At 40.3% G+C, this 15790-nt stretch overlaps 1 protein-coding gene across 1 annotated transcript in view; it reads right to left on the bottom strand.

Moving 5' to 3' along the window:
• Positions 1–15790, bottom strand: part of SPTBN5 (spectrin beta, non-erythrocytic 5) — a 98602-nt gene that overhangs the window by 64018 nt on the left and 18794 nt on the right. Inside the window, exons 15-29 of the mRNA XM_065635520.1 lie at positions 14875–15126; positions 13911–14198; positions 13016–13262; positions 12035–12174; positions 10936–11035; positions 10060–10230; positions 9803–9967; positions 8821–9047; positions 7745–7931; positions 6290–6490; positions 5034–5150; positions 4270–4433; positions 2403–2535; positions 1432–1577; positions 585–699 (exon numbers count right to left, since the gene is read on the bottom strand). Coding sequence (XP_065491592.1) covers positions 585–699; positions 1432–1577; positions 2403–2535; positions 4270–4433; positions 5034–5150; positions 6290–6490; positions 7745–7931; positions 8821–9047; positions 9803–9967; positions 10060–10230; positions 10936–11035; positions 12035–12174; positions 13016–13262; positions 13911–14198; positions 14875–15126 — 2653 coding nt within the window. The remainder of the gene's footprint in view (positions 1–584; positions 700–1431; positions 1578–2402; positions 2536–4269; positions 4434–5033; positions 5151–6289; positions 6491–7744; positions 7932–8820; positions 9048–9802; positions 9968–10059; positions 10231–10935; positions 11036–12034; positions 12175–13015; positions 13263–13910; positions 14199–14874; positions 15127–15790) is intronic.

Below are 15790 nucleotides of genomic sequence, written 5' to 3'. Positions count from 1 at the left end.
GAAGATTTTCATTGGGACTTCTCTTCCCAGTTTTCACACTGGTACTGTGTGTAATTATTGCCAGCACTGGCCACTAAATGAGAGGAAAAGATTTTTGGCTCAGTTTTTTGCATCATGTCACATGATTGCCTGACAACCTTACAGACTAATGGTCACTGTAATCCAGACAAATGCCCTTTTCACATTACAGTTATCCCTTCAGTGCATAAAGCTACAATGGTGTACAAAGAACTACTACCCTGAGGTGGTAAACAGTTTCTTAGGCCTGATGACTACACACAACATTACTATATGCAGTGCAATGCGAGACAACTTAGTTCAAGCCCTGGTCTTCTCAGCTTATCTCACAGATCAGCAACTCCAGCTGCACCTGGTTTCACCAGTGCTTCATATAAGACACCAGTCAGGTGTCTAAGGATTACCCAGGATTATTTTCTCTTTTTTAACACTTTGAGTAATCAGACAGGTTTCTTACTGGGAATTTTTTTAAGTCAGCAGTAAGCACACTGAGAAACATAAGAATACTCCACATATTAAACTGAAATGAAGTTGGCACTATATGAGACTTTCCCATTATTTTTTACCTCAATATGGGCCAGAGCATCTGTCAGATCTTGGTAACACTTGTGAATCACCTCAGCATCTCTCAGCCGCTCACCTCGTAATCTGGTAATTTCCAACAGCTCCTCCCAGGAGTTTCTACAAGGGAGGATGGGGAAAAGAACTATGAAAAACATTCAAATTAGGAGTAAAGGAGATTAACAGCCTGAAGAAAGACTGAAAACAAGACCTCCTCTTACTTTGTTTTTCATTCCTGGCATTAAATTCTGTTGGACTGATTCTCTGAGTGGCAGCATGTCTCTCACCCTACTCTGTTCATGTCCTCCTGTCTTTTAAGGCACTTAAGTAGATGGTCCTATATAAGGATGCCCCTCTCCAATATGCTTTTCGGGTTTTATATGCAGGACTTGGAGGACTGAGTCGGACCCTACTATTCCTTCATGCTTCTCTTTTGGGCCACTTTGGACTGATGCCAGACAGAAGAAGCTCAGAACATCCTAACGTTCTGCAAAGCAGTCATGGGATTCAAACTTGAAAATCAGAAGCAATAAAGAAGCAACCAAACTCCTAGCCTTTCAGTTAGATGATCCTGTTTCAAAGGGCAAAGGAAGTTCACTCACCCCTTACTTGTAAGGCACCTCTGACGCAATTTACAAGAAGCCAAATCAGCAAGCAGATAATGTCTGCATTACAGTAGTCTATTTTTAAATGGGGCATGGGAGCAGCTATGTATCAGTGAGCAAACCACATATTTTGCAATTAGAGAATTGGAAGGACATGCCTTATCCTTTTCTAATTCCTTCTCACTTCCTCCTCCTCAAGATTGAATTGAAAGGACAAAGTATTACACAGCTAACACAAGTCTCCTACCTTAGTTCTTTCTGCTTCTGCCGAATTTCCCGAGACTCGAAATGCCCACAGTTAAGCAAGTTGTCTGCCAGCTGCTGGCAAGCCACAACTCTTTTCCCAGCTGTTTCCAACTGATGTCGGAATGTGTCATATTTGGCACGAAGTTGCTTTTGAAGGAAAAAACAACAATAACAAAAAAACCATTTTGAGTGCTCTCTTTTCCCAAACGTATCTGCTCAGCTATCAGAGTGCAGCCTAAAGGCAGGTAATAAGCTGTTCATATTTGGAGATGGAGAAACTGCAGAGAATGACTGGATTTTACCTCTAAAGACCTTGAGGAGGTACAAACTATTAGCAAAACATGGGGTTTGTGATGCGAATGGGAGCCAGAAACATTACCAGGGACAGAAACAAACATTCAATGTACAATGAATTTCAATTTTTAAATGATATGTTTTCACTTCATTAATGCAAACGTGTATTCAGTACTATAACTGGATAAAGTAGTCCAATTTTAAGATTTAGGACACAAGATATTTTGAAATAAATTATAAAAATTAGGATTCTGAATGGCTATTGATTTCTAGCAGGCTGACATTAGTTTCGTTTCTATGCCGCATGAAGACGTATAGCTGTAGATATCCATACATCAGTATTTGCGATGAAAAAAAAAACCTTCATGGACACCACGTTGAAATATCATTATTAAAAATAGAAAGGAGTTGCTTTCTGAAGGCGTAGACATTTTACCATGCAGTTGTTTCATGCAGCTCAGCTCCCATGGTAATAGAATGTGTTAAGCAACGCTGCCTGTCTGTCGTGACAAGTCAGTCCTTCCCACCCATTCTTCATCCTTTTCTCTTCCTATCTCCCAGTTATTTATACTTATTTCTTGCTCTGTCTTATAAGTATTCAAGGACAACCTTAGAATCTTTTTACAGTCTGACTACTTACAGTTTGGTTGATTTTTGATTTGTTACTCAAAAACTCACCAAGACATGTTCATAATCATTTCCATAGTCTTCAGAGCTGGCTGTTTGTTTCTGCTGAGTGATCCAGTCTTGCAGATCTTCATATTCTCGTAGAAACTCATGCAAGACAAGAGTCTCATCCAGCTTCTTCCCTCTGTTGGGGGAAGGAGATAAGACAATACAATTAGACCAAGGGAATATAAGAGGAGCGCAATCAGTAACTTTCTTCTTAGTAATTCCCCAAACCTCCCACCATCAAGACTCATTCTTTTTAATGAAAGAGCTCACTTAATTTCTCAAGAATGGAACTATGTTTGTAGGATGACAGCTGTCAGCCAAGTCAGACTCATTATCTGAGTTTCCCAGAAAAGCACTGTGCCTAGCTGAGCTCACTCCTTGTTAGTTTTCTTGGTGGCTTTTGTTTGTATGTTTGTTGGTTTTATTTGGTTGTTTTTTTTGTTTTATGGAGGGGTGTGGTATGTTGTTGTGTGTGGTTTGTTGTTGTTTTGGTTGGTTGTTTTTTTCTTCTTCCCATGAGAATACTTTTCATTTTTTTCCAGATCTGTCCTGATCTGTCTTTCTAAAGATAGCTGTAGTACTTACGAAAATGAGAATGAAATCTTTCTAACTGAGGATGGTGCACTAGAAAGGCAAATACTATGAAAGCCATTTGATGCAATTCTGCTTATATTGCCTGTTCAGCAAAATTTCTGCAACCTGATGCATACTTCTGATTGTCCAGATTATCTCATAATATAGAGTGACACGTTATAGGCCTTCCACAGTAAACAAAATATCCGTTTTCCATCTGCAAACAGTGCCTGGCCATTGTGCAAATATTCCAGGAAAGATGAATCCGACTTCCCTGTTTGAATCACAAATGCTCGTCACAAGAGATGTAACCTGCTGAGAGAGCCCAGCCTGCCAAGGAGAACGCAGATCGGAGGTACAAACCAGAACACCAATAGGACACCATGAAGCTCAGGTTAACATTCAGCATGAATGAACACAAAACATTTCTGCGTTCAACGCATGAAAACTTTCTGATATTTCTAGATTGAGTATTTATTTTTCCGAACTTCTCATTCACAGGATTTTCTATTGATGCCTTTACTCTTTTAATTGTAAACAAGAATAAAAACAAAGATAAAATATCAGCATTTCCTCTAGGCTTAATTATTCTAGTATTCAGATTCATTTGTTACTTTTCTTGCAGAGCCCTGTTACTTTTCCAAGTGGAATTTTTTTTCTGGAGGAAAAACCTAAAAGATTCAGACATTTGTTTCTTCCTGACAACAAACAAGAGGTGTTAAAAAAGCCTGTGTAATAGCAAACTGTCCTGTTGTAAACATCTTACTGTAATAATAACAGAAAGGAAGTGAAATGAAAAGTAGATGAGTCATTCAAGAATAAACCCCTTACTATACTAGCACAGCCACTGGGCATAAAGTTCAGTGAAACTGTAACTGTCTCCCTTCTGCTATGTAATGAATTAAGCAATTTTCAAGCAACATTAAGGAAGTATTTTAAAAAACAATTTTTTTCTTTTGATAGCAGATTCCAAATACCACAAAGGCAAGGCAGAATCCAGCATCTCAAGTCACTTTACAGGAGGATGATAAAAGGTAAAGAGGAAACTTGGGGGCTTCAAATCCTTTATATGTAGCAAAACTCCCAGAATAAAACAGAGTTCTTGCTTAGCAATAATGAAAAGCTCATAAGTGCACAGAATTCGAATATAAAACCAAGCAATTTCCTAAATACAGTTGAAAAAAGAGAAGATAATGGATATGATCTAAATTCCAGTGAGGTAACTAGAGAAATCCTTTTTTGACTTAAGTGGACTTTGACTCAAACCTAGGATGCAAGGGGCAGTTCTAGTGTATACCTTTTTGTTGCTAGTTCCTGCAGCTCCTGGAGTCTTGAATGAACTTGTTCCTTTGGTGTATCCACCTCAATATACTGGATGGAGCCCGCAAGAGGAAGAGTTTGGGCACTTTCACTCAGTTCTTTCATGAAATTTTGGTAAATGGCAATCTCATGCTCCAGCGCCTGGCAGAGAAAAGAGTGGATTGAGTGCCAGTTGTCCAAGATATCCACTGTTTGAACTTTTGCACCAGCCTATGGTGTAGTCACTGAGACATTGAAAGAGAAGAAAAGCTTTCTACGAGCGTGTGACATTTCCAAGACTTGATCAATTTTAGATTATTTTCTAGCAACATTTTTTTGGAAAAAAAGTGCACATAAATTCAAACAAATTAGGTGGATAAAGAAAATTAGAAATTCCTGATGCAGAGGCAGAGAAAAGTATTCTTGAAATAATACTCTATCTGTATGTTTGATTTTAGGAAAGATTAAGACATATGGCTTCTGCATGCATATGTTGAGACTGAAAAGCAGATATCAGATCATAGTCAGTTTTGGCCTCAGAAAAATGAGATGAGAATATTCACCATTCTTCTTTTCCCTCAAACTACATTTTTCCAGCCACATTAGTAAGTTGTATTGATTTTTTTTTCTATCAGTCCATGCACATGTAGACATACATCAATGCAAAATATCTTTTGATGGCTGGACACTTAAATACCAATTTTACAACCACAGACAGGCCACAAGATCAGGACAGTGTAGAGAATTTAAGCAGAGAAATACCTTATGTTTCTTGAGGAGTTTCAGTGTTCCATCTTCATCCTTACCATAGTCCTTGCTTGTCACAAGTGGATATTTTTCTGCTATCCAAGCCTCCAGGTCTGAAGTATTCATCAAAAACTATCAATTAAAGAGAAAGCCAATTAGTTTCTACCTAGCTCTCAAAATACTTTGACGTAATAAAGTCCAAATGGAGGGTGCATTGTAAGATTTCGTGTGATATTTTATTAAATAATAAATCAAGAATATTTAAACCCAAGAACTACTATTTCACATGCTTGTTCTGTCAAATCATACAAAGGTGAAGGAGGCCACAGATGGAAGACTTCAGAGCAGGATAACTACGGTCTTCTCTAGGCATCGAAGCTCTGGCAGTAAGTTTCAAGTTGTCTCACTTTTCTTTCTTCACATCACTATCCTTACTTGACTCCACCTTATTCACTAAGGGCAGGGGCTAACTGTGTAATACTAGTGTGATATTTCTCCTTCTCCTTCCTGAGAAGTTCAAATAATTGTATAAGAATCAGGCTTCATAAAGCCTATAGTATGGACAGTTGTTTTTATAGATGATGGAAAGAAAAGCCAGATGATCAAATTCCTCAGGGAACATACTTTAGGTGGACCTGTGAACTCTGTGCAAATGCTGTTTGTATCTACAAGACTGCATGTGTTACCTGAATATCTACACTCCTGTGTGACCCACTGATGACAGAAAAATTGAATTACGAAGATAAATATTAGCACGCATTTTTTTTTTAAACAGGCTAAACATAAAAGTCCAGTATCCTGTTGAAACTAATAGGGCCAAAAATTTTATCTGAGAGTAAAAGAGTGTTATCAGTTTCTCAGTACCATTTTGCTGCCAGGACCATTGTTGCCTAACATGCAAAGATTGGGTGGCACAAGAGATCCTTTCTCTTCTGATTTCCTTGTCATAATTCTCCAGTACAAAGGGCCAGTTCAGAATCCATTGCATTACTTAAGTCAAAGCCTGAGGCTGTATAAAGATATTGAGGAAGAAGATACTACTAGGAGAAATGTTTGCTCTACTCACAACCATAAGGGATGGGTACAGAGTCTAAGGCAAACGTCTAGAGCAGAAGCTCTATGCTGGGAGCTGCATTCAGCTTCACGGCCCAGCCATCCACTCCCACAACCGAAGTGAATACCAGTCCCCAGCAAAGCTGGTTTGTTATTCACTTTGTCCTCTTGTTTGTCTGAAGAAGCTACTGTGTAAGCACTTTGCTGTTAATTTGTACCTCCTGGAAGCCAACTGAGTGCTGCAGCTGCTTCATCCTTTCCTCACAGGCCTTCTCCAAGCCCTGCCAGGCAGTCGCAAGCTCCTGGCATTTCTCGCTTATTTTCTGAGCTGATGGGTGCTGGCCTACAACCATTGTCTTTCCTTTATCCAGGACCCGCTGGACTTGCTGTTTGTGGGCATTCACTTCTGCCTGCAGTTCCTGAAAATTAAATAAAAGAAAAAATAGGAATATGTGAGGACAAAGAAATTCCCTGCACTCCTAGTCCTAAGCAAAACTGGCAGCTAGTGAAGACAGGCAGAGTATAGCTGCTGGACACAAGGACTACCTGTTTCTACAACAGCTGCAGCCTCAGATACCCGTCCCGGCCTCACTTGTATAATGCTCTGCTCTTTGTGCTGCCTTGAGGAAGGAGATAAGAGTCTATAAGGTGATAACAGACATACCTGAACATCCCTACGCCCTCAGTATTACTCACCAAAGTCCTCAGCCTAGTGCTTTGGTCTGGTTCTAACCCCCTTCTCCTTACTATGCACCTGTCCCCTCCACTGCCCAGCAGCCAGGAAGGTTTGGGGGGTGGACAAGGGATGAGACACAAAGCTGGGTGATTCAGAAAAGAGTGTTGAGCTGCTGATGGGAAAATAAAATATCTCAGAATCTGAATGAGCTGGAGAATGACGGGAAGAGAGACACTGCCAACAGTACCATGAAAACTATTAGACTCCTGCTCTATAAAGCCTCCCTACTGGTCTTATAACCTTTCTCATGTAACTTGCAACCCAGGCACTGCAAAATCCAGTGTTGCCTGTGGAACAGGGCAGCTCTGAGGTGCCCCTCTGGCTGTGAGGAACTGTTACAAAGAGCCAAACTCCCCAAAAGTTGGTATTAACCTGTCTTTATAAATATATTGACTGTGGCTTGTTCAAACCATTTAACATGCAGTACAGAACTAAAATAAACATTAAATGGCTGTTACATGCCCTCCTAGAGAATCTAGCATGCATAAACCTCAAGACTGCACATAAAAAAAAAGCAGTAAGCATAGAACTAAAGCAGGATGGACATTTAACAGTTACAATATTCAACCCAGATCAACCCACAAAGCAAAAAAAAAAAAAATCATTTTTTTTCTATTTAGTGTGAGGTACACTAGCTTTTTATCCACTTTTAATGGGAAGAGCTACAAAATTTCTCAGAACAATAATACTGCAAAATATGACAAATTTTGCAGTTCCCACAGGAATTGCATGTTTGCTCTGAAAATCATCACCACATTGCTGACTTGTCTCAATCCACTGGAACCATTTTTGCTGAGCAAGTGCTGGAATCAATGAAAGTACTCATTGAAAGTGTGGCAATACATTTTACTTGCAATGGCCTTCCTGAAGGTAAAGGAGAACTGAGGTGAAACGCAATGTGCCAACATGCTAGAATACACTTAATTAAAGGAGTTACCTTGTGTTTTTGCAACAGGCTTTGAGCCACATCCAAGGACTTCCCACAGTTGGTGGAATGGGCAATAGGCAAACGCTCATTAATCCAGTTCAGTTCCATGTCATGGTAATGGTAGAACTCATAGAGATCCACTGCAGCTTCCAGCAACTTACGTCTCTTATCAAGAGGTGCTTGCAAAGACTCAAACCTAGGGGTTATCCATTAATATATGTCAAAAAAAAGCTTTATCCTGATTCTGCCAAAGGAATTAGGCTGTGATGCCACTGTGAATATTAAAAAACACTGGACACTTCTTTGCAATTAAATTTCAATGATGAGTCCTGGCTGCACATAAAAGAATCCCTTTTCCAGAAGGCTACTTTTGGCAAGTAGACTTATATGATGATACTAAACGTAAATGGATTAAAAGTGATTTACACTTTTGAAGTCCTAGGCTTGTCCTGTGATGTTTTAAGGAACTAGTCACTAATGTTTATAAATATGTAAAGGGTGAGTGTCACAAGGATGGAGCCAGTCTCTTCTTGGTGACAACCAGTGATAAGACAAGGGGCAATGGGTACAAACTGGAACACAGGAGGTTCCACTTACATATGAGAAGAAACCTCTTCACAGTGAGGGTGACAGAGCACTGGAACAGGCTGCCCAGGGAGGTTGTGGATTCTCCTTGTCTGGAGACATTCAAAACCCGCCTGGATGCCTTCCTGTGTAACCTCATCTAGGTGTTCCTGCTCTGGCAGGGGGATTGGGCTAGATGATCTTTTGAGGTCCCTTCCAATCCCTAACAATCTGTGATTCTGTGAATGTTGGATCACTGTACATCTTAGAAAGCAGTGAATGACTTATGGATAAGCAAAGAACTAGATGAGGAACAGGCAAGGAGCAAGGTCCAGTAAAAAAGGTTGAGGTGGGCAGCTGTGTAAGTGCAGATCGAAGTACAGTAGTGGTACAACTGGGAGGAGAAATCTTTCCTGAATATGGGTTAAGCCTAATCAATCGAAAGACATTTTCTACAAGGTAGAACAAGAAATGTTATTTATCACAAGGGGTGGAGAGAAAAAAAGAGTGTGACACGTCACCTTTTCAGGTATTTTTGTGTTTCATCCAGAATCCTCTGGGAGTCAAAGTGATTGGTGGCCATTTTCCTTGCATGAGATACAATAGAGTTCATTTTTTCTGCCAGCTCGCGTGTCTCATTTTCCAGTTGTCTGTGCTGCTTGAGTAGGTCACGGCTGGAACGCAAATCATGGCCTGTCTCAGATTCCTGAAGAACTTTCTCAATTTTCTCTATCTTCTTTTTGGCATCCTGCCAGGAAAAGATCACAGCACACTCATATTGACCTTTCAACATAATTGTTTCACTCAGCCCTTCCCATGACAGCTTCCTGGATACAATTTTTAAATCCATATGTCCTTTCCTGGTAACATGATGGCTCAGTGTCTCTAAGATGCATCTTCTGGGAATATTTTGTTTTGCACACTATTTTAGAGTACTCTTCTTTCTGAGATGCTAAAGCACATCATCAGGAACAGTCTCCTTGAACTATCTTCAGTGACATAATAAAAAACAATCTAACAATCTTCAGGGGCTTCATATTGTAGCTACAACACAACAGCAGTTCCATGACATTCTGGTATTGAAACACCTTCAAAGTAAATTGTTCCTCTTATACAATTTGCTGGATGACAATATGCTAACACAGTGCCATGCCTCCAACCCCCAAACTTACTGCAAGCAAGCAGTTATGTTTGCACAGCATCGACCCATGCAGAAATTTTTTTATTGTTTCCCAGTACGGGATGGCCACACAGGTGCAGTGCTGAGCCCAAGCTCAACAACTTTGTGTCTTAGTGCTGTGCTGACACTTATCCTGCTCAGAGCTTTGGAGTGAGCTTGGTCAGCATCATATTAGGTTTTCTCTCCTGAGACTGTAGCCAAAACAGACACCTGAAAATACACTTTTATCTGGATGGTATTCTGGGGTTTTTTTGTGAGAAACACACAACAGAGAACCAGGCTCCTCGGTCATTCCTCCCCTCTTTTCCCTATCGCCTCCTGACCTGGAGCAGTTCCATGAGCTGTTCTTGCTGCCCAGCTTGTCTCAGCTTGTCACCTCGCTCTATCATCTTGCCATACAATTCCTTCCACTTCTTTTGAAGCTCTGACATCTTCTTCTGGATAGAAACTGCAGCATAATGGTTGTCTTGTATCATTTGATTTCCTTTCTAGAGAAACATAGCAGATTATTTCTTTGAGCAGATCAGCATCTATAAAGTTTGGAACAAGACGGAAGACTTAGCTCCAAAACTGTCTTCACCTTTATGAGTGTTGCAAAGTGCTCCTCATTAGCCATCATTTCCCTCTCAGCAGCCTCATGCCACTTCAGTTTGCGTAGAACATTTGTTGGATCACGATAGGATTCATCTGATGCAATCTTGTACTTCTCTTCCATCCATATCAAAAGCTCAGCAGCATCACGATTAAACTCCTTAGAGAAACAAACAAGATTAAATTGATTTACCTTCTGATTCTGTGTGGGTTTGCAGTTCATCCTTGCTGTTGGGATCAAGCTCTGATATTTTTTTTTCTAACAGTTAGGAAGTGTGATACATTGTCATATAAAAGTTGTTCTACATAACCAGCAGTCTTAATTGAAGAAGTATGATCTTGAACCATTGATGGGTTTTAAGCCCTCAGAGTAATATCTCTTAGTCTCTTTTTTACCACATTTACTAATCCATTGCCTTCAATTATCAGTGAAGGTTTGCATTTTTGATAGACTATTTTAATCATAAGTGATCCAATCCTCCAGTATAACTTTATATGTCAGCACTGGAAACTAAATTTGGTGCAAAAAGTACAGTAACTGTAAGTAACTGTACAAAATTATTAAGGCCTAGAACAATAATAACTTATGAACAGAGTAAATTTATCCAGTAGACAAAACATTCTGTTCAATTTTTTTAATCCAATATCTCCATTTCTGTTTTGGTATTTTGCTATGGTTATGGCTTTGTAAGATTTATCACCAGTGCATCACCTACTCCCTGGAAAGTGAAATTCTCCATCTCATAGCTGAAGAGAAAGTGTGCTGCAGTAGGCACTCAGCAGTTTGAGATTTGTCCCATATTAAGACAGAAGGTAAAATTACTTCACACATGCCTGACCAAATATGCAGTATCAGTTCTTTTACCTGCAGCTGTAGGGAATCCAACAACCTCTGTTTTCTTTCGGCATTGCTTTGAATCAGCCGCTCCCACCTTCGCTGGAGGGTGACCATTCTCTCTTCAATACTACCAAGAAAAACAGGAAGTCCAATGCAATATTAGTCATATTGGTTCCCCTAAGCTGTACTGTAGTCATGACTATGATATAAATGGAATCTAGTTCAACACCTCTGTTGACAGGAGGAACGGATAGATGGCCCTGTCCCATGGCTCATCTGGAAAGCAGCTATTGCTTGCCAGCTGCTCTGGATTTTCCTTTTTTACAGTTGTGTTACAGCAATGAATTGCAGTCAAGTATATTTGAGTAAAACACCCAGATCTTTCTCTTTCTCAAATATTCCACCTTAACTAATAATTTTGTCTGTGATGTAAGTGCAATGAGGCTCTGGAATGGCCTTTTAATGGTAGTACTGCTGGCAAGAAATCAGACTTTAAGGGAAGTTTTACAAATTTGTGGAGGGAATTTTAAAGATATTACCACTTGTAGTCACAAGAACATGGTATTTTTGACTCAAGAGGTCCATTCTGACCCTATATTTCTAATTCTGCTTTATGCAGAGGTTCCCTTACTAGATCTTAGTGGCTCTCGCACAGTAGTTACATATGACAGTTCAGCTTTTACAAAAACATGAGGTAGCTGCTCCTGATGAGTCATTTCTTTGTGAAGTCTTCTGTAACTTTTTAACAGCAAACATTAGCTCTAGTCTGTGATACCGATAAATGAAGGGAAATCTGGTTTATGTAGTCATTTAATGAGCTTGCATTAAAGTTTTAACATTACAGGTAATTTATGATACAAGGCACATTATTTCAGTGGTCTGTCAAAGGTCACTTATTTGTTCTGAGAGCACAGGAAGTCTGTGGTTTTTTGTTTGGTTGGTTTTGGTTGTGGGGTTTTTTTGGGTTTTTTTGGTTTTTTTTTTAAATACCTTTTTCTCCCCTCATCCAGCAGGTCACACCTTGGATGTCAACTAAATCCTGGCTCAGAGAAATTTTTTCATCTCACCCTAATCACACTGGATCGTTTATTAAAGCTAAATTAAAAAAGAAAGAGTCTGGACTCACATGTGAGATGCAAAGTGCCTGCTCTCTATTAGGTTCACCCCATTTTCATTAAGTGCTTCAACTCGTCTCTTCAGCACCATCAGTAGTTGTTCAAATTCTTGGTGTTGCTTCAGCAGGCTGCGAACAGCATCTACGTGATCCTGCATTTAAGAAAGAAAATTCGATCAAGTCTTTCCTTGGTCATATGTTGTTTCTGTAGCAATAAAAAATAATTTTAAAAAATTGGACCTTATTTTCCCCCTTTTCTTTCAAGCAGGAGATATTGTGTAAATTCTGCTTGTGCCTAAAGACATTCAGGGCTACAAATAAGCAGCAGGTATTTAGGTTTGTATCATATCTGGTTCCTCTGCTTTATATTTCCATTTTGGTTCAATTTTCACCTCTTTAGAAAATCTGCATTCTGAACTTATGGCAGCACTCTGGTACATCTAGGGACATGTAACACATAACTAAGTAAAACTTTATTCCACTTAGCTGACCCAAAAGTATGTAAGTTTTGGTTTCAGCTGAAAACATAAAAACGTCCTCCATCACTGATCTTGTGAATATTGTCTGCATTTGTTTTTTCCCTTCATTTGTTTTAATGTTCTTAGAATACTCAATGAAAAGAAAAAGCTTTATTTTTTTTTAAGTCAGGTTTTTACTTCACCAAAAAAAAAAAAATTTTTCAAGCTGAAACCTTTTTTTTAATCATTAGCCACCAAACTGATCAGCCAATTGCATATAAACCATCTGACATGGACAAACACAGCAACAAATCACACTAGTGGTTCTTAATTTTTTTTTGAAAGACAATGAGCTTTGTTCTCATTAAGATGAGTAAGAACATAAGAACATTACTAAGAACCTGAAAGTCTAGTGTCCAAGTATTAAAATGACATGACCACAAGAATGATGAAACTGATCTAATTAAGAAAATTGTTGCTACTCCCTGGACAGGTAGATGAAGTAAGAGGAAACAAAATCAGCTTCTAGACATACCCCAAGGTCATCACCCCGGAGAAAGACCTCATGGCCAGACAGAGCTGCATTGATACGGTCTCCCTCCCTATTGAACTTCTGCAATTCCAGGCCGTCCTGCAGCTTTTTCTGTCGCTGTTCCCACATTTTCTCCAGCTCTTTGTTCTCCTTGGCAAGCCTCTCCATGGTCTGGTGCACATCTGCAGTCCTGCCGTTACTGGGTTGTTCATGGATTATTTTGCCCCCTAGCTCTTCCAGCTGCACAAATCTTCCCAGAATCAAAAAGAAAAGTGAGACCTCACTGCATGAGAGAATATGAATTATTTTTCATCACAGCTCTTTGCTCTCTTAGCAGTGCCTAGACATTAAGCTTCCCTCCCTCCCTTTCACTCTTTTCCCGCTACTCATGGTTGTGCACTACAAAGTGCAGCTGGTTGTTTGCTCAGGGATACATGCTGGAGGCAGCAGGTGAGATTTCCCCTTTGGATGGAAAGCCTGTATAAGCTGGCTTTCCCATTGAAAGGGACAGGATATCAGCTCAGTATCTGGAACTTCATAACAGTGCAGAAGGAGAACTGAAGATGATGGCAACTGGAAGCATAAGGCCTGAGAAGGTAAGGACTAGGGGAGCTGAAATAAAGTGCAGATGGCACTATCTGAGTGTCAGGAGCTTGTGGAATACTGTTCTGGACACGCATATCCTCCTTCTCCCTCCATCAGCTGTCAGGATAAGTATGCAAAAGCTAACCAGATTTTGTGTTCCACAGTCTATTTTTGACACTAAGTTTCAAGAGCATTTGAATAAACTCTTGGTATCACTTTCATACAAAATTTATGTACACAATAGACATGTTTCATCTTTACAGTGCTGTTGCCATATCACTCCACTCTGCCCACCATGACAGAATCTCTCTACCTTTCTTTCTGAGACCTGATTTCTTTCAGCAGGTCCTGATGTTCCTTCAGCAATTGCTCTGCAGTAGTCACGTCCACACCCATTTCTTCACTGCTCAGTTTCTCCTGAATGCCTTCTGCCCACAGCAGGAGCCTGCGGCTGTCCTGCAGGAAGGACTGTTGATTTTGGGCCCGCTGCAGAATGTCCCGCTTCTTTTGGGTCTCCAGCTTGAGCTTTGCCAGAAGCCTCTCCATGTTCTCCACCTGCTCAGTGATGGCCCTGCTCTCTGCAGGGTTGGTGTCCTTAATCCTACAAGAGGAATGAAAATTCAATTGGATGAACACTTCAGGCATTTAGAGCCTGAACCAATACTCTTTAAAAGGAATGGATTTGGATATTTACAGTTCCATTAAAAAGAAAGTTAGCTAAGGCAAGAAATGTTCTACATTAGCAAGAAATATTGGTGTGAATATGGTGTATTGCAGTAAGTGCATCCCTGTGAAAGACTCTGGTAACATTGTTGTGGTTCAATGACTCATCCCATTGCGAATGTACAGAAAACTTAAAGAAGTAAAAAACTTTAAATTCATATTTCAAATTCAAACTCCTGTGCACAATTCTCTGCTATTTTTCTTCCTTCATCCTTGCTTCCCATGACAACCTTCTTTCAGGACCTAAATGATACCTAGTTCAAAAAATGTGGAAGTAACTCCCATTAGTAGACATAGCTTGTTGAAGGCACAAACAATTCTGTGGTATTTAGTCTCCTACAGCAGTGAAGTCTAGAACCAATCACTTCACCAATCACCCAGCCATACTCAAGAGAAATGATCTCAATCCAGCAGGCAAGTCAGTTCTTCAAGCTGCTAGAAAAAGAAATTTCAAGAGAAACTTCACAAGCTGCTCATTCTCTTGATAGCCATAATTTACAACATGATCTTAGAGAACTAGCAAAGAATATGGAAACAAAGACCAGGTTTCTTACGATTTTGCAACACTCCTTAAGTATTCAATTTTCCTCTCTATCACCAGGACCTCTCTCTCAACTGTGGACAGTTTGCGCTTGTCTGATTCCAGCCCAGCAGGTGAGTTTCCTGGTTCCAGATCCCTGAGTTGGACCATCTTGTCTTGCAGTAGTACTCCTATGCTCTGACAGTCCTGAAGAAACGTCCTCACATCAGCCACACCAATCAGCTCGGAGCCTTTCTCCTCCTTCAGAATTTCCATGCGTTCCCACCTTGGAGAGAGATCACCCGATTACTTGCATCTAGCCTCAGCCACCACCCCAAAACCTGCCTTCACCTAGTGAACAGGTTCAGTTTATAACCTTGGTTATACATAAGCTATATACTTTATCTATTCAGAAAAGGTCTTGTATAAAGATTTCATCAGGACTTAAGTGGGCTGAGAGGGTGAACACTTGCACCTCCCCCACAGCCTCAAAGTCCTTCTCAGTGCCATCCCAAGCAAGGGGACTCTGCTCAGGTAACCAAAACACACTGCATACAATGCAAATAAACAACAGTGGTCAAAATCAGGACCTGGCTGTGCCTCTCAGATCCAGCTTCTAGACATACCCAGGGGGCTGGCATGGTGCCAGGAGTATGTACACAGCAGGTACTAAACATACTTGGTGAAGTCCAACAGGGTTTGATGTTCCTTTCAATATTTGTGAGGGGCATCCTCACCCTGATGTTTAAATAACAAAATCAGATGCTGCGGTGCAATACAGAACTGCTCTGAATCCACTGCTGTCACCTGTGGGTGAATTCATGTTGTGCTTTCATACGTGCATGCACACACAAGTTGCTGCAGTTTAAATATCTCAGTGTTGGGGGCCTAGAAGCACCAGAAGCCCTGAAGGCAGGGCGCTAGGCTCATGGCCAGCTTAGAGCCAGAGC

The sequence above is a fragment of the Caloenas nicobarica genome, chromosome 5 (assembly GCF_036013445.1).
Source record: "Caloenas nicobarica isolate bCalNic1 chromosome 5, bCalNic1.hap1, whole genome shotgun sequence".
Lineage (NCBI taxonomy): Eukaryota > Metazoa > Chordata > Aves > Columbiformes > Columbidae > Caloenas > Caloenas nicobarica.
The sequence above is the reverse complement of the archived record's forward strand: the minus strand, read 5'-3'. Positions and strand labels throughout refer to the sequence as shown.